At 35.0% G+C, this 27,851-nt stretch overlaps 2 protein-coding genes across 2 annotated transcripts; both read left to right on the forward strand.

Moving 5' to 3' along the window:
• Window positions 1-4,706: 4,706 nt before the first annotated feature.
• LOC121811299 (glutaredoxin-C13-like) lies at window positions 4,707-5,524 on the forward strand. Its single transcript, XM_042212129.1, has one exon. The coding sequence runs from the start codon at window positions 4,897-4,899 to the stop codon at window positions 5,212-5,214; it is 318 nt and encodes a 105-aa protein (XP_042068063.1). The 5' UTR covers window positions 4,707-4,896; the 3' UTR covers window positions 5,215-5,524.
• An 11,873-nt stretch (window positions 5,525-17,397) lies between these two features.
• Window positions 17,398-20,271, forward strand: LOC121742275 (zinc finger protein CONSTANS-LIKE 13-like). The gene is made up of 4 exons (XM_042135370.1): window positions 17,398-18,558; window positions 19,050-19,253; window positions 19,419-19,699; window positions 19,831-20,271. The coding sequence occupies exons 1-4, from the start codon at window positions 18,034-18,036 to the stop codon at window positions 19,919-19,921; spliced, it is 1,101 nt and encodes a 366-aa protein (XP_041991304.1). The 5' UTR covers window positions 17,398-18,033; the 3' UTR covers window positions 19,922-20,271.
• Window positions 20,272-27,851: the final 7,580 nt, after the last annotated feature.

Below are 27,851 nucleotides of genomic sequence, written 5' to 3' on the forward strand. Positions count from 1 at the left end.
TATATATATATATATATTATTAATTAGTTTTTTTATATAACCCGATGGGCTGACCCGGTAGCCCGTCGGGCCAGCCCGATAGATCCCGATAGCCCTATAGGGCTAGCCCGTTAAGCCCGATTCATTATCGGGTTGAGATTTTTCAGCCCTAACCCTGTAATTTTAGCGGGTTTTTCGGGCCAGCCCATCGGGTTCGGGCTACACTGACATCCCTAGTGTCATATAGCATCAAAAAAATACAGGCCTAGAGCCTATAATTTGCAATAAATTATTAAGATAAACTTGACAAATGTCTGTATAAGTAAAATAATACTCGCTACCAATAAAAGTAAATGGAAGGTCACACTATCATTTTTTTATTATCTCGGAAAACAAATTATGATGAGATAAATTTTGAAGTTTCATAGCACATGATCTTGGCTTTTAGATTTTTGTGTTGTCTTATTCGGAATATAAGTTCTTATTTAAAAATTTTAAAATATGCACCTTCATATTTCTAATTGGCATAATATCAATATGACAATATATGGTGTCAGATCAATTCTTTTCGTATCAACCTCTTTTGATTTGTACCACACATATAGTTTAAAAGCAAAAAACATAAACATAAACAATATAAGAACACGAAAAGTTGGGTTTCGTAACATGTGCTGTTAGTTCTTATAATGAGACTAATCAAATTCCTTATATTTGGTGCTGATCACCTATGTAATTGATGATCGATTTAAAAGAGATCACTACACCACACGCAGACGAGACTATAACATCCAAGGACGGATCCAGGTGGGTCTGAGGGTCGACCGGTCCCACTGCCCCACGGACATAATTTCGTCATAACGAGCTAGATAGGTGAAAAATATGTCGACATAAAATATAACTAGTAGGTTTGATTCTCATTATATAAGTGGGTATATAGATTCTTCCAATAGGATGATACAATATTCCATGTAAAAATGACTGCATAACTTACACATGTCTCCTTTTATCACTGCAAAGATGAAGCAAAATTCACCAATTTCAACATCACATTAAGACAAAGATATTCGTGTATATGATTATCAAGGTTAATAAGCACAATCAATCTATTCGGTTTATACTTTTGCTAACATCTCATTTCAATCAGACAGCAATCGCCAACTTGTTTATGAATCATTTGGAAACTCACACTTCATTATCAATTAATCATATGGTCATGGAAGTTTTATCTTTTTGAAAATTTATTTTTTTGTGGAATAAAAAAAGGAATAATATATATACATGAAGGGCCTTAGTCACAGAAAATTATATTCTGCAACAATGATACCCTAGCTAGCCATGTGCAAAGCAAGAGTGTTGCATATATAAAACAAATGAATAAATGTCCCCACAAAATTCCTCCACGTCCAAGAATTGAGGAACTTGCATGTTGAAATGGAACTTAAAAAATGTATATTTTGAGAAAATATCGCAACTTGGAAAACAACGGATATATATATGTCAAGCTACAGAACTATTTATCCATTTCACGAATTATATACTACTACAATTTTTATGCATGCACGAAGAAATTTATTACCTTGATTCCAAAAATTACTCCTATTTAATTTAGTTTTACATCAATTTTTACTACATCTTTTCTTCTTATATTAACACCCATTTTTATCCATTCATGTCTCATCCCTTATTTCTTTTATTCCTCTCTTATTTTTATTTATCATATATTTTATTTAAATTAAATATGCAATTTAATTCAAAATTTAAAATTCATAAAAAATTACATAATTAAAATCCTAATCATATTGAATTAAAAATCATTTTTTAATTAAAAAATAATTTACAATTCGCCAAAAAATGAAGTGCACACCCAGAGAGTGTGATGAACACACTCTTCCTATGAGAGTTTATTGAGGGTGGATTCGCCTTCTCTAGTTCCCTATAAGGAGCGACGTTCACCCAACACTATCCGCAATGCGTACATCAGCCGACGCATCCCACATGGACGAGTCTCCACCCGTTGCTATTGTTGATGCTCTTTATTAATTACTTTAGGTTCTCAAATTTGTTTACTTTGTTTTGTAATTAAAAAATCTCTCCTCCGGTTTTTTTTGTATTTGTTTGGTAGTTTAATTTTATTTCTAATTAAATGCACATTTGCTCTCTATTTATTTTTAAAACTATTTGCAGTAAAAGACTAAGGATCTGTTTCCTAGGGCAGATAAATTTGACCTAACATGTGTGTTTTTATAGTGTTTTGTCTTGTCTATCTTTCCTAAATTGTTGTACAACCCTAATTTCTCCTAATATTTCCATCTTGATATAATACCCAAGAATCGAAAAATAAAAATAATTAGCACTCGAGAATTGAATGTAAAAACTAGCACCCACAAATGAAAATATTAATTAGTACATGAAATTTATTACCCACACAATGTGGCAGTTGCTGTTGGAATAAGGAAATCAATTAATTGGAAAACAAGAAGGCAAGAGATGAAGTTATGGCAAGATTAAGAAGGAAATTAATTAAAGATTATGGAAAATCAAATAAAAAGGATAGTAGTATAATTAGAATATATTTTCCAAGTATAGCTAGAATTAGAGCCTATAAAAGGTTGTGTAACGGTGTAACCATTGAGAGAATTAATTCAAGTCATTCACAATGTAGTCTTTGAAGTTCTCCCCGTCTTTTACATTCTGCAATAGTCTTTTATTTTCCGCATTGTGTTTCCTAACAATTGCCACCTTCCCCAGCTCAACATATACTCACTTTGTAGGCTTTCACTATTACATTGATGTGTAGTCGATTGAAAACACCATTACTAGATTCGTGATACCATACCAAATGTAACATCAATTTCAATTCAAGAATCGCATTTGCATAGTCTGACCTAAACTCATATTATGACATCGATGACAAGATATTACTAAACCAAAAGAGACAGACAACACACAAAATCTTAGAAAATGTTATTCAAGAACATATAGTGTATATAGATAGATATATTACTACTTAAGAAAAGTAGAATACAAATAGTGGGTACGAACTACACAAGTTGGTGGTCGCAACTCCAAGATTCACCACCGAAAGCCCTTCATATATTCCCAATAGATCTTTCTTTCAATACAGAATATAAATTTAAGGTTTAGTTTTACCCCACAAAGGATATGATTGCAACAAACAATCTTGGTGAAAATCGACCACCCCTTGTTCAAGAAACATACGATTTCCTTACATGATTCTCATTCTTCGATATCGATCTCCAATTTTATTACAGTATTTTTTTGTAACAAGAGAAGATCACGTGCACCTTCAGCGGTCAGTAGAGGCTCAACGTGTTTACAAGGGTACCCATCCTACAAGATTCTTGAAATTATATTCTTGATCAGCCAGCAATTTTTCTTTAATTGTCTTTGTTTTTAATGATAATTTAATGAGAAAATTCTGCATACCATCAGACCGCAAACAAAAATATGTCCCCATTTCCACAGAATTTATTCAAAAGTGTGAGAGAAAAAGATATAAAGATCTAAATATCGTGATGTTCAACTTGAGTGAACAGAAATATTTCTTATCTTGAAAAAGTGATCTTTTGATCTACGGATTACAATTTGGCATCCAAAGAGCGAATCTCATATTCCGGAACAATATTCCATCTCTTATTCCAACTATATCAATTCATGTAATGTGTAGCATTAAAGTGTACACATTGTTAGGGCATCCACAACTGTCACCGTTGGTGGCGGAGCGCGTTGAGGGTGCCCTGACGGAACGGATGTCACGAGGTGAAGGGGTGAGGGGAGGGACGTTCCGCCCCCGACCAATTAATTAGGGCTTATCGTGAAGGCCACTTGTGGGCTTGGCGAGTGAGCTTTCTTTTTAGGAATTCTTAATTTAAAAAACCGAGAAAATTAACTTTAAATTTAAAAATTACTACACTATTTAAATATATTCATCACCCAATTAATATCTATCCTTTTTTTTTTCATTTTTAAATCTATCAATACTTTTTTTCCCATCTATAAATACCCGATTCACTAAACATTTCTTAAAAAAAAAAAACTGGAAGCACTCTAGCGAAGGAATGAGCGATTTAAGGAACGTCATGTCATTGTAGATAACCTTATAAACAAGAAAAAAAAGAAAAAAAATAACATTGGTGGCTCGGTCAAAATTAAGCTAGCTAGAGTTCCTCGATTGGGCTCTGTCATAAAATAGATTTGGGCACGGCAACCCTCTCTCGAATTACATACATTAATGCGTACGCCCACAAATTTTGGCATCTTTTGATCTGATACGGGGTTTTAAGAAATGTAATGGAAAGTGAGTTGAAAAATTAGCGCAATTGTGTCATACTTTTATACTCCATATTATTTTTATAAAAAAAATGTAAGTAAGAATGAGTTAATAGAATATAAGGTATACCGCCAAAAATAGTAAAAGTGAAAATGTGACAATCGTTGTGAGATGAACGTAAATGGAAATAAGTAACACACTTTCTGTAATATCAATAGAATATATAGAAGACGAAACTAGGTTCAAGTCACGCAACCTATTCATTGACTCTAGAGAGGTGGACTCGTGGCACCTGTACCCCCTGCCCATGAACATCGCGCCTCAAGATGGTCCTGTTCCAGGGGGACGAGCCAGGTCATCCACGTTGCAGATGCCCTTAGATTCCATAAATAATCGAAGTGTCAAAGTAATGCAAAAATCAACAAACTTTGGAATTTTCTTGGTGGAAAAGGTACGTAGCTAGATAGAGGTATAACCGTATAAGCCCCCCCCTCTCTCACTCTTAGGCGCTGGTCTTCATTTATAAATTGAGCCGCAAAACAGATCCACTTCATGCCCACAATTTCCATCCCACATAGGAAATTGTGAAAGTAACCTTAAAAAAGAAACCCTAGCTTAAAAAAACAATGGAAAAGATAGGGAAAGTGGCGTCGGAGAATGGGGTGGTGATCTTCAGCAAGAGCACGTGCTGCTTGTGCTACGCGGTGCAGATCCTGTTCCGGGACCTCGGGGTGCAGGCGGTGGTGCACGAGATTGACCATGACCCTGATGGGAAGGAGATCGAGAAGGCGCTGACGCGGCTGGGATGCAACGGGCCCGTACCGGCGGTCTACATCGGCGGCAAGCTCATGGGGTCCACCAACGAGGTGATGTCTCTCCACCTCAGCGGCTCCCTCCTCCAGCTCATCAGGCCTTATCAGCACAACTTGTCATCCCATGATTAATCATTCATCATCACTTCAATTCCGAGAAAATTAGGTTTTCTCTTTTTCTATGGTGTATGTTTCGATTTGGTATGTATTTGTATCATTGTATGTGTGTGTTATGTTGTAGTGGTGAGTGAGAATTGAATAAGACTTGCTGGATGGGGAGCCAGGAAGAAAGAATGAAAGGGTAATGGTGTGATTAGGGCAAGCAAAATAGCTTTGGATTTAGCTGATTAGCTTTCATCGCTATTAATTGCTTTCTTTCAAGGAATATTGTTGTTGTTCTATTTGCTTTTTGCATATTAAATGAAGATTAATTACTTTGATCGATCTTGGCTTTCAAGGGTTATCTTGCTTAAACTGCCCTTTCAAACACCCAGAGTGTGAATTAACAATAGTAGCTACACCATACAGTGCCCAATGTCTTCTTACATGTGAAATTGATTTCTCCACTAGATTTAGATTATAGTACTATGTGGAGTATTATGCTTATGCTATGTATATACGTTGATCTATATACATGAAGATCATCCCAACCACTATATTGCATAAGTAATGTTACACCAAATTAAGGTTGTCATTATTATTAAGAAACTCAAGGACCAAACATTTTATATATGAGACCAAGTTAAAACGGCACTTAAATTTTGCCAACAGACGATGTATGAAAATTGTATTTTCCACCTAGTGCAAGCTTCCCAAATAACTTCCATAGCAATTGGCAAAGCATTGTTGTTTACTATTATGACCATCAGACGTAACGAAGAACCTTGACACAGAAACATGAAGTCAAATTCATGTTGGCAAATGAAACAAAAAAATAAATACAACAATATCTCACATCGCTGTAAAGAGAAAATTATAACCACTATATATGTCTAATGGGCCACACAAACCTTCGCCAAGTGGCATATCCTCTTGTGTATTCCACACAAATCGCACTATTACACAGACTTTGCGCCTATCCCTTACAACAATATGGCGGTTATAGTCGATTTGTACATTATTGTGTGCAAGGAGTGTTCCACTTTTAAAATGGAGACTTTAAGAACTGAAAATCATACCAGTTCTCGGATACTGGTATCACAAAACATAGTTATCAGTTACTGATATTGAGTCAAAAACTAATATAGAGTCAGAAATTGATATTCATGAATCATCGATCTGATATGTTTTTTGTTTTAAGTTAAGAAAAGTTCTGTCATGATCCATATCCATAGTGTGCAATATATATGTTTGTTAAGTTATAATATGAACATCAGAATAATTTCACTCTTTAGTCTATAGTGCTTGTTTGGTAGCCTAGATATGACTAAGATATATGAGTTATAAGAATTATTTGGCTGTTTGGTAGATAAAATAAGGCCATGTTAGGCCATCTAGCCCATCTCGGCTCACTGAGGCCCGAAGCGAATTAGTGCCAAATGGTGGATTATTTAGCAGCCCAAAAGAGTGAGATAGCATATCCTTATCTAAAAGTACATCTTAATTAATTATCTTGTGCTAATTTAACATGCGCCATATATGTTTTATCATGCTATCCGTTATACGTCTGCATGCCTAGAAACAAAATACTCCTATATGCTAGTACATATTGAGGCTATAAAATAAGCATTATAGAAAATTAGTTGTGTGAGTGTGCGATTGAGAGAGAGTGAACACGAAACATGAATATATTTGCCAGGAAAGAAAGGGACAATGCTATGCTTTCCACTTTATCAAATTCCTTGTCCATTTCTATTTACTCCATTTGCATAAAGTTGTAACAAAAGAAAAAAATGCTCCACTTTAGTATAAGAACCCATGGATTCAACCACTATATTTTAGATAAGGAAAGGCATGGAATTCCCTTAACTTTTCCCATATATATTGTTTCTTTTTTGGAATCATCATATTTTATTTACGTATATCAAATTAGTCACTGAAATAATATACTAGTACGTACATAGCACATACCTCAACGTCAAAACTTTATAATCTTGGACCATTTTGATTTTCGAATTCGCATAAATGTCATGGACCAATATTTCACTGTTGGTATTTTGAATTAAATTTGTATTAATTGTTTATACTGTATAGTTTTAGGAGAAATATATTTAATCTTTAAGTAGAAAAAGAAGTAAAAGGGATCGTTTCACAATTTTTCTCCACCAACCCTCGTATAGTCATCATATGTTACAAAAGGAGTAGCTTAGTGGAGTATTAGTGTTTTTTTTTCGAGAAGGAAAATGTATGTTATTTCAAATCTGACAAGACAATATCTTAAAGCCACATATGAAACTTCAACTTCTAAATCATTACATCTTAAAAAAATATATCAATAAGCTCAATCACATGTTAGGAAAGCATCAAAGATCTTGTCATAGAGGGGGAATCACTTCGATCATATAAGATCTAGTAATAATGGCGAAGGCCAAAAGGTTAAATACGAATCTCAATTTTATTCTCATACCTAAAAAATTATGCATTGGATCACGTTTGAGTTTTGAGTTTGATACTAATTTCAAATTGTTGCTCGGTTTACCGTTACAACCAATGTTTTAAAAACCGGACCGGCAAGCAAACCGGCGTCATTACTGGTTCACTGGTCGAACCATTGGTTGAACCGGAATACAATTTATATATATATATATATATATATATATATATATATATATATATATATATATATATATATATTTATTTAGTAGTAAATAATAAAATTTAATCAAATATTTTATCAATAAATATTATAGTATTATATATTTAATAGTATTATTATAGAAAACAAGTCTTGTACTAGTATATTAGAATATTTAATGACGTTAAGTTTAAATACAATAATAAATTATAATACACAATATTAAAAACTAGTATTAAACTCTATGTATAATTATAAACTCCTATATTATAAAACATTAGTGATTGTAAAAGTATAATTAAAATATAAGAAATATATTAAAATTAACAATTTCTTAAAAGAATATATAACATTAAAATGAATTATCTTAAAAGAATATAAAATTAAAAAGAATATATTTTTAGTGAATGATAGAATTTTATTAATTTTTTATCAACAAATATAGTTAAATATATAAATTATACTAGTAGTAAGTTATTGTAAATAAAAAATTTAATATTTATGTATAAAAATAAATAAGTTCATAGTATTATTTTCAAAAAGTAATGCGGCAAAATAATATTATACACAAAGATATATGAATAAACATAAATTAAAAACATATATTTAGTAAAATAGTTAAAATGTGACGGAATGTGAGGGTCAACGTAAATTTAATCAATTTTAACCTGATTAAGATTTATAAAAATTCAATTTTTTATTCTTTTTGAAATAAAATAGTTCAAAATTATATTTAATAAAATAAATTGCTTTTCATTTATAAAACTAATTTTAATTCTCTCTCTATTTCAATCATCTTCTTCGTCTGAGGCAGGGAGATAAACGCGAGAAACCTTAGTTCTCAGAAGAACATCAAGTAACCCCAACTCCCCAACCATGGACCGTTCGAACCACAACAGAGAGACCGGTGAGAGTGGCGGTGGACGTGACCTCCGATTCCGATACGAATTTTGCCATTGCAAGAATCGGGCTTCGCTGAGAATCGTCAAGTAATGAAATTCTATTTCCAATGGTGAATCAAATCTGGAATCATCATCAAATTTCGTTTCTTGGTGTTTGTTGTACTCCATAATGGTATGAATTGCACTCCAAAATTGCGTTTCTTGGTGTTTAAAGGGCAAGAATATCTGCAACTCTATGCATATATTCTTGTTGGCTGCTACTGGACTTTCAATGCATGGACTGATCTACACCTTCATATCGCCGGCGAGAACCTGGCTTGAATCGCCGGCGAAATCTAGGGTTCCAAGTGTCGATTGGAATTTATGTGAAGAAAGAACCCTAATCTATTAGAATTTTGTGAAGAGAAGGAACCCTAATCTGTTCGAAGTGTGGAGGTGAAGTGTGGAGGACGCTGCGTCGATTGTGAAGAGAAAGAGCCCTAATCTATTTTCATGTTTTATTTTTTAAATTATTTTATATTTTAAATTTTTAAGTTTTAGGTTAGGTTAATTAGATATTAGCCCTTAATAAAATATAATTATAAATTTTAATCTGGTCAAAATTGATTAAAATTACGTTGACCCTCACATTCCGTCACATTTTAACTATTCCGTCAATTTTGGACTAAATGTGGTCCGATTTCAAATGTGAGGGACCGAATAATTCAAAAGATAATGTTTTGGACCAAAATAAAAAAAAACGTCATATGTTAAGGACCATTTTGGGACTTTAGTCCTTCAATAATAAACTATAGTTGCTAGTTATATCTCCAATATTAATTTGCACTATTTAGTCTTTATTTTTGAAATAATTATAAAATTCAAATACAAATGAAAAATATAAAATGAAATATTAGAAACATTCAAAGCTACACATCCTAAAAATAGAAAAATAGTGTGATCATGTAGTTGTGTATTTCATGTTCCATCTCAGTATCGACAATGTATTCTCCTTCATCAGTTCCTTCAATTGGTTGATCTATATGTGTAGTGGTGGAGGTGGTTCGTGTTCAGATCTGCCGGAGCCTTCACTCTCGCTTTGGTTCTCTTCGATCGGCGCATCACTTGCAACCTCAACTCCACTGCTTAATTTGTCCAGATGTCATGGAACTTGATGTCGTGAATAAATGTATACAATAGTTTGATATTGTCTGCTTTGGGTCAAGCCCACACAGATCAAACAAATATTTGCGTTGACGTCTCATTACAACCTCAAGAATTAACAAAGTTGTCCATCTCATCTTGCTCATTCTGGTTAGATAGGAAAGTATAGTTAGAATCCATCAGAGTAAATTTTAGTATGTCTTGAATCTGTATAGTTTGCCGCTAGCCGAACGGGGATCTCACTGTTGTGTTCTGTGATAGTCAGAGCACTATCAGTTTAGCCAAGGATCAGGTCCATCATGAGAGGACCAAACATAGGTCTCATTTCTGAAGAATGAGAAGAGAATTGAGGTGAAGAAAGTAGGTACTACTAATAATCATGTTGATATGTTCACTAAGGCGGTCCCGCATAACAAGTTTCAACATTGTTTGGACTTGCTAAACGTCATGAGTTGTTAATTGCCCGAGGAGGGCAAATATGAGGCAAACTATTCGTCAGACATTGTAATGATGAATCTGCAAGGGAGAATTCAAGTCAAGGTGGAAATTTGTTAGTATGTCTTGAATCTGTATAGTTTGCCGCTAGTCGACGCTATGATATGTTTCTGTTTTAGGCCTTAATTTTATATTGGGTCTAGCCCGTCGTCTGTGTGCCTATTTATATAGAAGTAGGGCGCATAATTCTGTAATCTGAAAAATAATCTGAATAACATATGTTCTCCGTTTACGCCCGTGGAGGTTGTCAACGCAATGTTGGTAAACCACATAAATTTTGTGTCTCTTTACGCTTCTATTTGTCTCGATTACAAAATTGCTCTATTTTGTCTTAACAATAAATGATAGTAAAATGGATTGTATGCCTTGAAATGAGAGAGTCCTAGAGGGGGAGTTAGGAGATGGTGGGGCCGGCTGTTGCAAGCTAAGAGAGAGAGAGAGAGAGGAGAACGCTAGGGTTCTGATTTAGAGCAATTAATCGACCCCAACACAGTCACACACCTTTGACCTTCCGATATTTATTGTGGTGTGGCCACGATTTAATAATTTGCTCAATGGGCTAAGTTAATACTAGTACCCGGTATTTATTGTGGAGTGGGCTCAATTTAATGATTTGGTTAATGGGCTTATTTAATACCCATTTGTGCTGGGCTCTTAATCAAATGTTTTTATTACGGATTTTAATAATCTTAAGTAACTAACCTCCGGGTTTAATTAAGTCGCAAGTAAGTAAATCCTTTTGATTGTTATGGCATTAATAATTCTGAAACATATGCAAATTCTGTGATGATACATGTGATGGAATTTGTATACCACACATAGACATAATTGAATTCATGAATCAAGACTGTTCGAGTCTCAAAATGTAAGTGGGTAAACACCATAATATACAAAAGAAATTTGCACTACTCCTAATAGATAGTGATGAATCAATCTATTTTCACTATTCTTTTATTCTTTTCACATGAAGTTGTCTACTGCAATGAAGATCTTGCAGTAGAAATTTGCTGGGTGCACAATATTTTACAAAAACTATAAAACAATAATACTCAAATGTAAGTGGGTAAACACCATAATATACAAAAGAAATTTTGTTGGCTGTACGCAAAAGATAAATTTATATGAAGAAGATTTGTTGGTTATACACAAAAGTTAAAAAAAGTAAATTTATATGGAGATTGAATTCAAGACTCACCACGCACACAAAGATACTGTAATAGCATAGGTGCTTCAACTACGAATCTTTATTTTGTAGATTGTTTGACACGAAAAATGTACTCAAATCGTCTCATTCAAGATGTCCACGTTGAAATTGAAAAATAAGTTGTAATTAGATAGGTATTTTCTTACTTTTATCAGTCTATATAAATGTCTTTTATTGTATTTTTGTAAACACCACCTATTAAAAATGTAGTCCATAATGAAAATTCCCCTTTTTTCCTTTCCTCCCTTCTCTCACGGTAGTCTGGTTTATGAGCAGTTTCTCCCTCCTCCTTCAATGGAGGTTTCTCCATTCCTTTTCAATTCTTCATTTTCAATAGTCCATATTTTATTTTTTAGTTTGTATTTGTCCATTTTCTATATTTAAAAATAAATCTCTCTCTTCTTGTTAAAATATTCAACTATCTTTTTATCACTATTTACTCCACCTAACAACTCCTACTAAAATCTCGTGCCTCTCAAGAATGTGGGACGGAGGGAGTATCATATTCAAAGCAAAGAAAGTAAAATTACACCTAGAAGAGATGGTTTGGAAGAACGATTTATATATCATGCATTTTCATATTGTTTCCTATTTCTAACTAAGCAAAAACACACCCTAAATATCATCCAATACATGTTACAACTAACATTTAGTAAAATTAAATGAATTGTAAGTAAACCAGATTTTATTGATAATTAAATTTACTTGAATATTCATTTCTTGGAGAACAAGAAAGGTTTGTCTATCTCTCTAGCATTTGGAAAACGATTGTGGCAATTGACATCACCAATTACGTAATGATATTCTAACAATTACTGTTGCGACGAAATAAAAAATAAATAGTATAGTATGATTAATTAAGTAAGCCTTAATTTAACTACTTTCTCATAGTCCATGTAAACCGTGAACAATAGGCTAGTTTGTCTCAGTTCACTCAACTCTCTAGAAGTCTCTGTATCTCATCATTTTCTAAACAACTACTATTTTAAATATTTTGGTTAAAAAATGGCTAGAAACTAATTTCACTTCAAAACAACTATTTTGACGATTCCGCGTCTATAAATATGACGCCGTTAGTATTTATTTTCAATACAATAATGAGTCTTTTTTTTACAATAATGAGATAATCAATTGGAGGAACGATATGCTGAGCGCTTAAAATGAGCGTCAGCATGGGCGACTCCACTCCCCTTTCTCAATTCTCTCTGTTTCTTCTGTTTTTTTATTCTTCAATTTAGTCAATTTTTTCCTTTTTCTCTCTACAATTCACCACTCCCCTCCAATTCTCTACACATGTTCTTCAATTCTCTCCTGTTTCTATTTTTGTCATTCTACTACAATTTAGTCGATACTCTTTTTTTTCTACAATCCTCTTTATATTCTGAGTCTATTTTTCTGCTCAATTCTTATTTTCTATCAGTGATGCTTCTTTCAATTCTCTCAGCTTCTTTCAATTCTCTCAGTGATGCTTATATTGTGTCTGTTTTCAATTCTCTCAGTGATGCTTATATTGTGTCTGTTAGACTTGTTCGCAAATTTTGACTCTCCAATTTTTGAAAATTATCATCCCAAATCTGAATTGATATTATGCTTTGATTTGTGTTTGGAGAAAAAAACGTCGGGGAATCGCAATTCGTGAGTTTTTCATATCTTTGCAAATCTGAGATTATTGAAATATTAGGAGAAGTTAGAAATTACTACAAGATGAGAGGTGTGCAATTTAGTTTTGGAGAAAAAGAGTAGAAAGAGAGAATTGAGCGGATGATATTTGTGAGAGAAAAAAAACTATACAGATGGATTTTTGATTCAATGCAGATCTGCGAAGAAAGGAGAAATAATTTAAAAGTACTAGTCTATACATATATAAAAGTTGAGTTTTGGGGGCATTTTTGGAATTAAAAATTTTGGTTTGAGATTATAATGTGCCATTATAAATATTTAAATGAAATTATAATGTGTACGGTTTTTATTGTTGTTATAATAAATTAATAATTTAGGGGAGTGGAAGTGGAAAAGTTATAGATAACGTTAAGAATTTCAAGAGACATGACGGTTATGATCAATTATTTTATAATTAAGCAAATAATTTGTTGATCCAAAACTAATTAACAGTAATAAAACGTATGCCAACAAAAATGCCATTGTGGAGTATTAGGAGATTGTGGGGTATTTAGGAAATGCCATTTTAAATTTAAATATTATAATTTAGATCAAACTGGTCTATACATATATAAAAGGGGAGTTTTGGGGGTAATAATTTAAATACTATAATCTAGATATTTAAGAATAAAAACTATTATATAGATGTTGTTATGAATTCAAATATTTATTCGTAGTAATAGCCGTTAATTTGTTTAGATTTTGTATTTTAATATTTATAAGTTTTGGGTTCCATAACATTTTTTCCTTGATTTTATTATCTTTAAATGGTGTAACCGCTCTACAGGACAAAATAATGGAAGAGGTCGTGCACTCAATAGTCTCTTTTCTTAATGATTATGGAAACGGTTCTCCATTAAATTACCTTAATATTTGGTCTTGAAAAATAATTAAATTACAACCGTTTTGCACCTAATTCAAATCCATGATTGAAAAAATCATGTAACTGCCGGTTGTTGGCCGATTGTAGAGCTTAATATATGGTGTGAGGAAATTATTTAATCATCTTCATTTTGCATTTAATATAAATCCATTACTAAAAGATGTTTGAATACTAAAAGATGTTTGAAGGTTATAAAAGGGGAAGTATCCATGATATATTTCAAATCAATATTTTTTCTGCTATCAAATCTGTGACTTTTTAATCCATGATACATTAGTCTTGCCATTTCTATGTAAATGTTGTATATACATATATGCAGGATTTATAGATGAGGAATACCGTCGATTCTGCAAAACTATGACATCGGAGGCTGTAGGGTAGTAGGTAATAGAGGATCCTTTTAATGTTTTTGGTTGAATTTGTGTACAATGATGGTATGTAGAAATCAAAAGCGAAGAAAAGTGATGTTGGTGGTGTGAAGTTTTGTATTTCTGTTTCTCATTCGTCGTCGGTGAATTTTCTGGCAATGAAGTGATGTTGGTGGTGTGAAGTATGATGGAGGCGGTGGAATCTTATTTAGGGTTTATTTTGGGGCGGAATGGATGGTTGATTATTTAGTGTATTTGTATTAACACTAAATAAATGTATTGATTTAATCTTTAGTAGGTTTATAATTTATGGTACAAATTATATATGTGTACAATGTCGGTTCATTTGCTATAAATTTGTTAATTTGTAGTGACTCATTTTGTGTTTCTAAAATTAATTTTTTTTGTTGATGTGTTGATGATAGGTCTATAGTTAGTCTCTACCTAATCATGTGTTCTTTGTATCATAGTAAATTGAGTTGTTTTTCCATATGGTTTAAGTCGCAATATGATATGAAATTTTCGTAAAATAGTATTTTAGTTTTATTCAATAGATTTACTATATTTGTAGAGTATTTAGAATTTAAGTAAAATTAACGTGTATTTGCAAATATTTTTATTATATTTACTGTTATGACTATATAATTTTTATATGAAGTTTTATTTAGTGTATTATCACATTATCGTTACATGGAGTAGTTAATTAGTTTTATAAATCAAGTTAAATATTTGTGCATGGGTTATTTATGGAATTATCATTTAAGCTTAAATATATAATTTAAATACTACAATCTAGGCATTTAAGAATAAAAACTTTCCCACAAAGGTGCGTAGTGTGCCGCTACGGTCAAATTTAATTTAAAAAAAATGTGTTTTGACTCTTCACTTCCACTTGAATAATTTGAAAGGTTACAAGATATAAAGGATATTTATTATTAATTTAATTTACAATAAATAATACTATACCATTGAGTTACTATCAAATCTTCTATAAATACCAATTCTATTAATAAAAAAAAATACTATTTCAGTAAACTTTTTATTACTGTATTTTATTCTATTCATTATATTATTTCAAACAATTAAAAAATATATGTGGGCAACTATTTTGTAAAATCTTCACTTATTTTTGCAGGTACACTTTTGCCTTGAGAAAGCTTCAAAAGTAATAATTCTGTACCAAGATATGAATCCACAACCTGTTGGTTTGAAAAAATAGATATTATCATATGGGAAGGCATAGTTTAGTTGGAGATTTGCGGCTATTCAGTTTTACCTTACTTAACTCGTAGAATTATCGCACCACTGATTACTCAATATGCATGAAATTATAAATAATTCAAGATATTGACAGACTGGTTTACCTCTCTTGCTTTCATTCTTGCTTTCAAGAACTACATTACTGCTTTCATACTTGCTTTCAAGAGCAACATTATGAAGTTACAATTTTTCTTATATGTAATTTTTCTTAGGCATATTAGAATTTCATTGTCTATTGAAAAAAACTTGAATTTCATAAAACAATTAAATTAAAGCATGGAATTTGAAAACCTGCTAATAATGATGCATTGCTTTCCACGTCTATTGCTTGCGCAACATGAAGTATGGAGTTTGTGAGAAAATTAATAATATAATACAAATTTATTTAATTCAATCATTTAATTTTCTTTCTCATTTTTAGCGTCTTTTCATATTTCATTACTTTGATTAATAATAAAATACAAAATACAATCCAATAAAATTTAACGTAGTTAATAACGTATTGATATAAAATTTAAATTGCCAATTTGTGGGGTTTTAATATTGAGGAAATTTAAAAGTTTTATTTAATTCTAATCATTAGTGGACAAAATGAAAAGTTATGGTTTTTACTGAATTTTGACTAAGGTTTCAATATCCCCATGATATTAAAGTCTCTACATTGGTGTTGAAGTATTTTATACAATTATATAAAATCCATAATGATATTTACGGAAATTTAATATTGCCATTGATTGGTATTTATAAGTATGAGGAATAACGACCTTTTGTTGTATGAGTATGCAGATTAACCAAAAGATTGTAAAGTAAATTCTGAGATTATTGCTTCAATGGCCTTCCATTTCATTTTCCAAAATTTATTATACATTTATTCGTTACTCATTTCATACAAATACAATGGCGGAAATTATTGTCATTCGTTTTCCAAAATTTGATAACAATTAAGTAACGCTTAGTTTTTAATTTTTGGGAAATTAAAAGGTTTTAAAATTTTTAATAATAGGTGAAGAAAGTGAAAAAGTTTTGAGGAGTTATCTTCTATTTTTTGGACTATAAATATATGACATTTGGTAATTTATCCACTCACATATTTTTTTATCACGTTTTTCACTCTCTCCATATTTTCCAATACTCTTCATATTGTTTAACATGAAGTTATGATATTCTTTTTATTTTTTTTCTATTATTAAAGTTTGTTTTAAAGTGATTAACAAAGTAAAACTGAACTGGGACGGAGGGAGGATTTTATTTATATTTGGCTCATTTGTTGGTCATGATGATTATATTTTAACGTTAAGGGTTTAGGATTTAGGTTTCAAGGTTTGGGTTTTAGCGTATTAGGGTCACTATATTGCAATGTAATGAAGCTCGACTATGATAAAGTATAGTACTAATTTAAATGGATACAAAATACAAAAAAGATTACACATAATTTTGTGACAATATTATTCTGCGTCGGCGCTTTTATACTTTAAAATACAATTTTAAAACCATTTTGAGGTTTGAAAAGCTATCGTCCAATTTTAAAACTTGCAATAATACCAATTTATATTCGGAATCAAAACTTGATCTTGTGTTTGACAATTAACAATTTAAAATCGCATGATAAAAAATATTTCGCCGTGCATCGCACGTGGGTTAAAACTAGTATTATAAAATACGGAAATTAAAAATAATTTAAAACTAAAAAATAAAAGAAAAATTGAAAAAAGTGGCAAAAGATTGCAAACGTTGGCGCTCATTTTGAGCACTCAGCGGAGCAATCCTCGTCAATTGAAAACCTAATGTTAATAATTGGTTTCATTAATGATTATCACTTATTTCGTGACGGCGGCATCTGTTGATAGTTGGATATCTTATTATTGCACGAGTAAATTAAAAGGAGTTTCTGAAAAGGCGAACTACGAAATATTGATATATTACCTTCATTTTATCTAGATATTTTATTCCAAAACCGATACTATTATAAAGTTAACTTACTCAGAACGTGAAGTAGGGCATTAATCAAATCTTAAAATATATATTTCCAAATACTATAACCAACCAACCAAACCAACATTTTAATTAAAAAACAAATTTACCAATTACAGTAACTTAATAAAATAATCTTCATGAATTTAAAAGATACTCCTTATGACACGTGAAAAGCGATAAGGTTGGTTTTGGAGTTTTCGTTAACTCTCACACAAATTCAAAATCCCACTGCTACAATCATCAAAATTTCTGCATAATCCCAGAATATGCAGCACCTTAATCATTCCTAGAAAGCAAAAAAAAGTCGAGATATTTTAATTTTTAGCGCCATGAGTGAAGCAGAGCAAGATACTCAAAGTGAAACCGACCGTCTCTGCGATTTCTGCAACGACTCGAAGGCGCTCCTCTACTGCCGCGCCGACTCCGCCAAGCTCTGTTTCAGCTGCGATCGCGAGGTGCACTCCACGAATCCGCTCTTCGAGAAGCACAACCGATCGCTCCTCTGCGATTCCTGCAGTTCCTCGCCCTCCTCCATCTTCTGCTGCACCGAATCCGCGGTTCTCTGCCAGAACTGCGATTGGGAGTCTCACAACAACTTCGGCTCTATCCACGACCGGCGCCCGCTGGAGGGCTTCACCGGCTGTCCTTCCGTCAGCGAGCTGCTAGGATTTCTAGGGTTGCATGATTTGGGGAAGAAAAAATTGGATCTCGGCGGCGGTAACGATGACGAATTTTCGGATGTGTTGGTGTGGGAGACGCCGTCGGTCGTCAGCCTCAATGATTTGATCGTCGCGAATGATTATGATGATTCTGCGCCTGCTTTTCAGGCTACCGGCGTGCCCTCTTTGCCTAAGGTTTTGTTCTTTTTTGGCAAAATTTGGTTTCTGAATTTTGTATACGCACAATTATGCACACATTGTGACGTCTATATGCATAAATCTGCTCATTTCATTTCACAATTTAGGGTTTAAGGGTTTTAGTTCGGTTTAGCTGTTTCATTCTGGTAAAAAGCTTCTATGGTTTTATGGTTGATGATGGTCTCTGCTTTGCTGTATTAATGGTGGAGATTTACTTGCAGTGATCTTTGTTTTGGTGTGCATAGCAGATTGAATACTAATTTGTTTCCCTCTTGTTGCAAGATATCTATCTCTGAGTTGATTTTTCTTTGTGTTATCTGATTTTTTATATGGCTTTAAATTGTAGCAGGCACAGCTGTTTTTTGTGTTAGACACTAATCTTCGGTTATGAATTTGTGTATCCATTGCTTAATATTCTTTATATGATTTACTATTGACTTGTGTTGCTTGCTGTTGGATTTACCTTTTGAATGATGTGATTCTTTCAGAATCGAAATGCATTGTGTGGTAAACACAAAGGAGAGATATTTATCCAATTACAAGAGATGGCAAAGAAGGATCCGAACTACAGTGGTTCCCTTGACTTTGAAGCCTATACTGAAAGTACTCAGCCAGAAATAACTGCAAAATGTCTGAAGGCGAGTCCTGGCCTTGAAACTAAAGTGGAACCGCTAAAAGTCCCTTCTTATGAGGTAATAAGTTTGACTAGGTTGAATTTATGCTTTGAGGAAAAATTCTTGATAATGATAATATGTTTCATTTCATTTGTTGCAACATTCTTTATTCATGATCGGCTTTCTTCCAAAACATGCAATTTGTTCAGTATGAATAAAACTGTGTTTCCTCTATTTTTGCAGCGTAGTAATGTTGATTGGTGTTTTGTTGGAGGGGTTCAAGATGAAGGCTTCCCTTCCACGTATTTTGGTGATTTCGCTGAAATGAGCCATTTAGTGCCAGACAAGGATTCAGATGCCTGTGACAGTACTGGTTTTGCAAATGGTCTCCAAGAGAAGCAGTCATGTGTTCCTGGGGATTCCAAGGCCTTTCAACTGCTTCCTACTTCGGCAACACGTGAGCTCAACAGCCAAGAACGAGACTCTGCACTATCGCGCTACAAAGAGAAGAAGAAAACTAGAAGGTAAACTTCCAATCCCATGTCATACTATGTATGCATGAAAGCTGCATAAGTTCTCTTAAACTTCCCATGGTTGAATCTATTATAAATTGAGCTTCCTACGTATTCAAGATTTGGGAATTCTTGTGTGGCAGGTATGACAAGCATGTGAGATACGAATCAAGGAAGGTTCGAGCAGAAAGTAGGATGAGAATAAAGGGTCGTTTTGCAAAGACGAATCAGTAATTTATGCTCTGCAATGGTGTTCGAGTGGTTTCAACTTTCAGAAGTGAGATTAGTCAGGCATCAAGTTTGTGCAGATTCGAACGTCTGGTGATATATGGGTCTGTATATATTCTTTCGATTAGCTGATATATATACTAACAGCAGCTTGTTAGGGATATTTAGCTTAGCTTGGCCTAGTTTGTGCTGTCAGTTATACACCTTTGTATGTTATCATCTTCTGGTTTGATCCAGGAATGTGTATGTATGTGTGTAGGTTTGTAGCATCCGAAATTAGTGATATGTAAGGTGAGGAGGAGTATTTTTAACGGCGTGTGCCATGTTTTGTTATAAGAATCTATAGTTTCACTGTATTCTTTTCTTGTCTCTTATACTGATGGTATGGTATGCACATGGACAAATAGATTACGGATACAATGGGAGCTTGCCATGATTATTTGTGCTAAAGACCATGGTTAATCTTATCTCTTGTTCGGTTGCATTTTTTTCAAAAGTTCGTCCCGTTAAATGTTTTTTATTTTATCTCCATAATGCAAAGATTAGATTGTATCTCATAATTAACTATCTCACCATCATGTCAAAGACTAATTTAATCCTAAGACAAATTCTATTATGGCTCTTCTCATATCATCTCATATTGTATCTGTCTATGTTATCTTATCTAATAGAATGAACGCCACCATAATGTAGCACTACTCCCTCTGCCCAAAGAAAATTGAGTCACTTTTTTTTACTCATTTAAAAAAATTGTACTAATAAATAGTTAAAGTGGATAATAGTAAAATAAAAGTGAGAATAATTTAGATAAAAAAGTATAGTAATTGAAATAAACAAGTTTAATTAAATTTCAGCCAAGTCATATAAGATTTTGTTTTATTAAAATGAGTATTTTATTTATAAACCAATATTGTTTGAACATTAACAAAAAGTAAACATTATTTTGTACACTGATAACATTAGGGCTGGACAAAAATTGTGAAATATCGGAATACCGCACTTATCGTACTGAAAATTTCGGTAACGATATCAATTTTCCTATACCGCGGTATACCGTGATATACCAAATATTTGGTTTATAATGTAGAATCGGTATACCAAATCCTCGGTGCATACCGAAAAATCGGTACATGTTGAAATATTATATATATTACATTATATTTAATATATTTATATAATATAAAATAGAATTAAGAAGAAAAAATCTCCAAAAATCCTACTTTTAAATATGCTGTATAAAAGAGATTTTATTTTGCATAACGGTACTACGGTATACCGTACCATACCGTACTATACCGTACTTCAGCATACCGTAAAAGTACGGTATACCACGATAACGGTAAGGTAACTGTATAAAAAATTAACGATATCGAATTTTCGGTATCTGAAACTTTGGTGTGATATTTCACGGTATACCGTACTGATCCACCCCTATATAACAGAATTTTAAAAATTGAAACAGTAAAGTTTTATGGGAATGACAAGAATTTAACTGAATAACTACTACATTTAATCATATTCCTAAATAAAATATACTACAAATTATAAAATAATGAAGTCAGTAAACTGGAAAATGCTAAGAATTAAGACAAAATTAACTATATCTCTCTGAGTCTGGGAATCAATTATTTGCAGGGCCAAACGGCCGCCTTGGTCAGGAGACAGAGCACCTTCCTCCCTAACACTATAGTCGAAGTTGGCGTTGTCGTCGTCATCGTCTTCGTCATGGCAGCCATAAAACGGAACACATACACCGTGTTCTTGATGAAAAAAGCAATTGGCATCATATCGATCGCACATAGCTCATAACATAATAATGATGATTGCAAGCAATACCACTCTACCAATTCAATGATAATAGAGAACTTCAAGACCTAATGGACATTAATGAAACCACGTCGCTTATCTTGAGCTTAGGTTGGGCTTTATTTAGTGATTTATGGGCTTTTAGATGATTGCTTTCAATTGTTCTTTTTTTTTTTGAGTTTCCTTAATAGAAAATTACCGCTCATCTTATTTCGGTCAAATATTATTTAACCAAATTTATTTGTTGAATTTTTTTTACATTAAAGAAAAGAGAGTTGGGGTATAAAGGAAGATATCATTCTGGTTTGATTGATTTTAATTGCAATTTATAAAGGCTCATGCATGTGTTCTTAATGAATCATGAACGTGGTCTGGTCTCCCATATTCAACGGAGATTTGGACAACCAAAGTTCCACCTAAAAATTCGTATTAGCCCCAAAATAATTAACAAATTTAATTAATTACATACGCGCACAATGCCAAACTTATATGACCATAAACTATCAAATACTAGTATAATGCATTTATTTCAATTTTAGAGGTTTCTTACAAGTCAATTAACACGTGCACTTTAATAATATAGTAATAATAATAATAATTATTATTATTATTATTATTATTATTATTATTATTTTAAAATTTACTTTAAGAGATACTTAATTATTAGTAATTGCTAACATATTAATCATCAGTTAATATTATAATAAAAATATATATTAATTATTTTTAATTAATAAAATAATACTTCGTATTAAAATTTTACTAATATGTAAGAATCTTGAAATTATGAAAATAATACCTACGAAATGTTAGGGAATAAAAATTATGTAAAGTTACACTACTTTTCTTATAGTAATAATTATTACTCTTATTTTCCTAAGAAAAATAACGAAATAAACAAAGAAATAAAAATCAGGACAGCTTATTTTATGAGGAAAATAAATAAGCTTAATAAATTAAACAGCAATACCGCTGGAAATTTTGGTGAAATTATCCTTTAATTAATATATATATAGTCTCCCATGATTATTATTCCAATTCTTTTTTTATTAGCATTTTTTATCGATTTTATTTGTTTTATTAGGTCGTCAAGTCAATCGTTAATGTTACTATCTCGACTAAATAATGCAAAAAAATAGTTAATCATTAAATACAAAATAGTTGGTATGCATTTGATAAAGTTAGGAAATATTCCCCAAAAAAGCTATTTTAAATTTTTAGGTGCTTAACATATCGAAAGTTTTTTTTCTTCTATTTCTCTCTTTATTTTTATTATTCTTTATAACAATATCAATTGTGAAAGTAGTTTCTGGCCATTAATTATAACTATAAGTATATATCTTCTGGTCATAAATAAACAATATTTCATATGAGCATAAATTTCGTTATAATTAAATCGTTGATTTATAAGTCATGATTTTCATGATAATACAAAAATTGCAACATTTTATGTTGATCAAATACGTTAGTTAAAATTTACATAAATAAACGGTTCTCTATTTTTTCCCCTCAAATATGGTTAAAACTGATTTCCGATTTTTTTTCCGCAAACATAATTTTGAATCCTTGATTAAAAAATTAATCATAACACCTTCTTCAGACATCATTCCAACAAACTAAACAACAAATTTGGTGCAATTTTGCTCACACACTGATAGGCCTTGAGAGCCTATCGAGCAGCGAGCACCTGTTTGAAACGAGCAAGAATAATGAAACAACACCCAAGCCGCGCTAGGGTTTGTGAGAAAATAGGGTTTTCGAGAAGAAGGCCTTTTTTATTGCTTAATTCTCGAGATAATGACTCTCTAATGGATCCTATTATTTATAGGATCGCAACCCTGCTTGATTCGACTCTACGATTCGGGAAAGAATCAAGAAGAAAACCCGAAAAGATTTATCAAAATCTACCATAATTAAACAACGTTCAAAAGGAAATAATATCAAAAGAGTATATGCTTAAAATTACATCTCTATCTTTAATATGGCGTGTAATCTTTGAAACGGGCCGGTCTTGACGTCACACGCTTGGGTCGGTCGTTCCTTCCGCGGGTTGTACTCGCTGCACGTCCCCTTGGCTTGCTCGGAGCTATCTCCTTCTCACGTTCCCCGTTGTCCACGTCATAGTTCGGTTGGTCGTTGACGGCTCGTGGCGGTGACCTCTCAAGGTCCCTATCAACTCCCCCCGGTTATGATCGGCCTTGTCCTCAAGGGTGAGAGACGGAAAATGCTTTAACAACTCCAACGCAGGCTCCCAAGATGGATTGCATGGAACACTCGCCCAATGGATCAGCCACTGGCGTTGCGGTAAGCCGTCCTGTAGGGCGACCCGTTCACCCGTGGCGCGCACCGGCGTATCAAAAGGGTGACCATTCCGGAAGGCGGTAGGCAGCTGATCGGATGCAACCTCGGAAAGTGGGGGGATGAAAGGCTTCAACAAAGATACATGAAAGACGTCATGTATGCGGCTACCCAGCGGCAGTTGTAACCGATAAGCGACGGCACCTATCCGTTCCAAGACGACGTAAGGACCATAATATCGGCGACTGAGGTTGGCGGACAAGGGACGTCCCACGGAAACTTGCCGATGCGGCTGTAAACGGAGTAAAACATGATCACCGACTTTGAATTCCATGTCTTTCCTATGCTTGTTTGCTTGACTCACCATTCGGACTTGTGCAGATGCTAAGTTCTTCTTTAATATCTGTAACACATCAGTTCGCTCCCCCAAGGAATCAGCGACGGTGGTATTCCGAGGTGGGGCCGTCGGTGTACAAAAAATGTTCGGGGGGTCCCGGCCATACAAAGCCTTGAATGGTGACATCCCGATACTGGCGTTGTAGCTGCAATTCATCGCTAATTCCGCCCAAGGGAGAAACTCAAACCATCGCTTCGGTTGATGGAAAGTGAAAGCTCGCAGATACTGTTCGAGGGATCGATTAGTGACCTCCGACTGCCCATCGGTTTGGGGGTGATAAGCCGTAGTAAATTGAAGCCTTGTACCACTCATAGTAAGCAGCTCCATCCAAAACTCACTCAAGAAGATGGAGTCACGATCAGATAAAAGCTTTTCTGGAAACCCATGCAATTTGACAACTGTATTGACAAATAATTTTGCCACTTTAGGAGCATCGAAAGCCGTAGGCAAAGCACCAAAATGTGCATACTTCGACAAACGATCTACCACTACCATAACGGCGGTGTATCCATGCGATGGCGGAAGACCAACAATGAAGTCCATAGATGCAGCGGACCAAACCGAATCCGGTATAGGTAAAGGTTGAATCAGGCCCGATGGTTTGTCTGTGATGTACTTTGTCGCTTGGCAGACCGAACATGCAGCCACATAACGGCGTACGTCAGCGCACATTCCCAACCAATAGAATGAAGAAGCGACGCGGGCGAAAGTCCTCTTCTCACCGGGGTGGCCGGCGGCCTTCGAATCATGAGATTCCCACAAGATGTCGAGTCGGACGGAGGAGTCTCTGCTCAGATATAGGCGATGCTTGAAGTAGAGCAAGCCATCGCGGGCAGAGATGTGAGCCGGCGCCGTTCCTGCCGTGACCGCCGCGTGGAGTTCTAGCAAGGCGGGCAGAACTTGGTTGTCTTGCCTTATGCGAACCATCAATTCCGGAATAGGGTGGGAGAGCAAGACAAATAAAGTCCGCTCATCCAATTCATCATGTTCGCGTCGTGAAAGGGCGTCGGCGACGCGGTTCGAAGCTCCGGACTTATACTCAATCTTGAAATTAAAACCCATTAACTTCTGCAGATAGAATTGTTGATCGGGGGTTTGCACCACTTGTGATAGAAGGTCATTTAGGCTACGTTGATCGCTACGGATAATGAACTCACGTCCAAGTAGATATTGGCACCACTTATGCACCGCTTCAACAATCGCATACAATTCTTTGTGGTAAGTGGAAGCCATACGCCGCCGTGGGCCTATCTTCTTGCTAAAATATGCCAAAGAATGGCCATTTTGTAACAACACCGCACCGATGCCGAAGTCAGATGCGTCCGTCTCAATGGTAAAGGGAACCTCAAAGTTAGGCAGGCTTAGAACCGGCGCAGCGACCATGGCGGCCTTAAGGGCGTCGAAGCTCGCCGTCGCGTCTGGTGTCCATGCAAAAGCCTCTTTTTTCAATAGATCCGTCAGCGGGGCGGCAATAATAGAGTAGTCCTTTACAAACCGACGGTAGTAGCCCGTCAATCCCAAAAATCCGCGTAGCTGCTTCACTGTAGTAGGGATCGGCCAAGAAGACATCGCCTCAATCTTCGTCGGGTCTTCCCGAAGTTCCCCCGCCGATATAATATGTCCCAGGTAGTCTATTGTGTCAACTCCAAAGGAACATTTGGACGGCTTTATATAGAAGCAATTCGAGGCTAAGATGGATAAGACCTGTTCCAAGTGAGTCGCATGATCTGCCATAGAAGCACTATATACCAACATGTCATCGAAAAACACAATAACAAATTTGCGCAGATGAGGTCTAAAAATACTGTTCATAGCAGCCTGAAATGTAGAGGGTGCGTTCGTCAAACCGAAGGGCATCACCAAGAACTCATAATGACCGTCATGCGTCCGGAATGATGTCTTGTGGATGTCCGCAGTGTGCATCCGAATCTGATGGTACCCTGAACGGAGGTCGAGCTTTGAGAATATCCGGGCTTGACTTAGTTCGTCAAATAATTCATCCGCTGTTGGAATAGGGAAGTGATCCGGCGTAGTTGCTGCATTCAAAGCACGGTAATCAACACAAAAACGGAATGTACCATCCTTTTTCCTTACCAATAAGATGGGCGAAGAAAAAGGACTAGTGTTGTGCTGATCGACCCCCTGCGCTAGCATCTCCTTGACCTGGCGCTCGATTTCCGTTTTCTGAAAATACGGGTATCGATACGGCTTCACATTAATTGGCCGTGTTCCCTCTGGGAGGTGTATCTTATGATCCCATTGACGCGGAGGTGGTAGTGAAGTAGGGACGGAGAAAATGGAATCAAAAGATTCCAAGACCCTGGTGATGACGGGGTCCGTGGCTGGTGCGCTGGCTAGTGGTTCTAGCAGTGTGGTTGTTGGCCCTGTTGCAACTAGCTCGAAGATTTCACAATCCGGTTCCTGACCCACCAATGCAAATAGATTGTTATAGGAGATCTGTCGAAGAGTGGCGCCGTCGCCCCGCAGAAAGACTGAGTGATCCGCCCAGTTAAACCTCATCGTCAAATCGCTATAATTTTTGGTGACGTCGCCCAGATCTTGCAGCCATTGCACACCCAAAATAACGTCCGGACCCTTCACCTGCAGTATAAAGAGATCTATATCGAAGTGATTGCCCTGAAGAGATATAGGAGTTTGTAAACAAGCATACGAGCAACGCAACGACTCGCCGTTGCCAAAAAAACACGGAATGGGCTTATAGGATGAACAGGAAGACTCAGCTTTTCTGCGACGGTGGGCTGGATGAAATTGTGGGTACTGCCACCGTCTATGAGTACGGACACCTCGTATCCATTAATGCGACCCATCAAGCGGATAGCACGTGGCTTAATCTGAGGCCCGATGACGTGAATACTCGAGACATCCCCGGTAATGACCATATTTTCACCCTCGTCTCCTGTATCAGGCTCTTCCGGAAACGGTGCATCCTCCTCGTCGTCTTCACCCATCAATGCATAAAACTTTTTGCTGCAGACGTGCTCCCGAGTGTATTTCTCCAGGCACCAATAACACAGCCCCCGACGGGCTCGGTCCGCCCTCTCGGCTGCAGAGACCTTGATGATGGGGACGCCCGACTTGAGTTGTGGAGTCGGCGGGCGTTGCTGCTGGACGACCAGGGCTGGAGCGGCGGGTTTGGAGCGGTTCTCCTGACCGGACCAGTTCGACCGAGGTTGGGAGACGCGGGAAGTAGTAATATTCTGGCATGCGGCCAATTGTTGGGCAAGAGCAAAAGTCTCGTTGAGCGACGGAGGTCGGCGCGTCAACAACTCCTGTTGGACGGAATCCTGGAGGCCAGCGATGAAGAGAGACGTGAGGGTCTCTTCGCCGACGTTCGAAACCTTCTGCATAATGTTCTCGAACTCGGTTTGGTATGCGTCCACAGTCGTGGTTTGACGGAGTGTGGCCAAGCGACCC

The sequence above is a fragment of the Salvia splendens genome, chromosome 7 (genome assembly GCF_004379255.2).
Source record: "Salvia splendens isolate huo1 chromosome 7, SspV2, whole genome shotgun sequence".
NCBI lineage: Eukaryota > Viridiplantae > Streptophyta > Magnoliopsida > Lamiales > Lamiaceae > Salvia > Salvia splendens.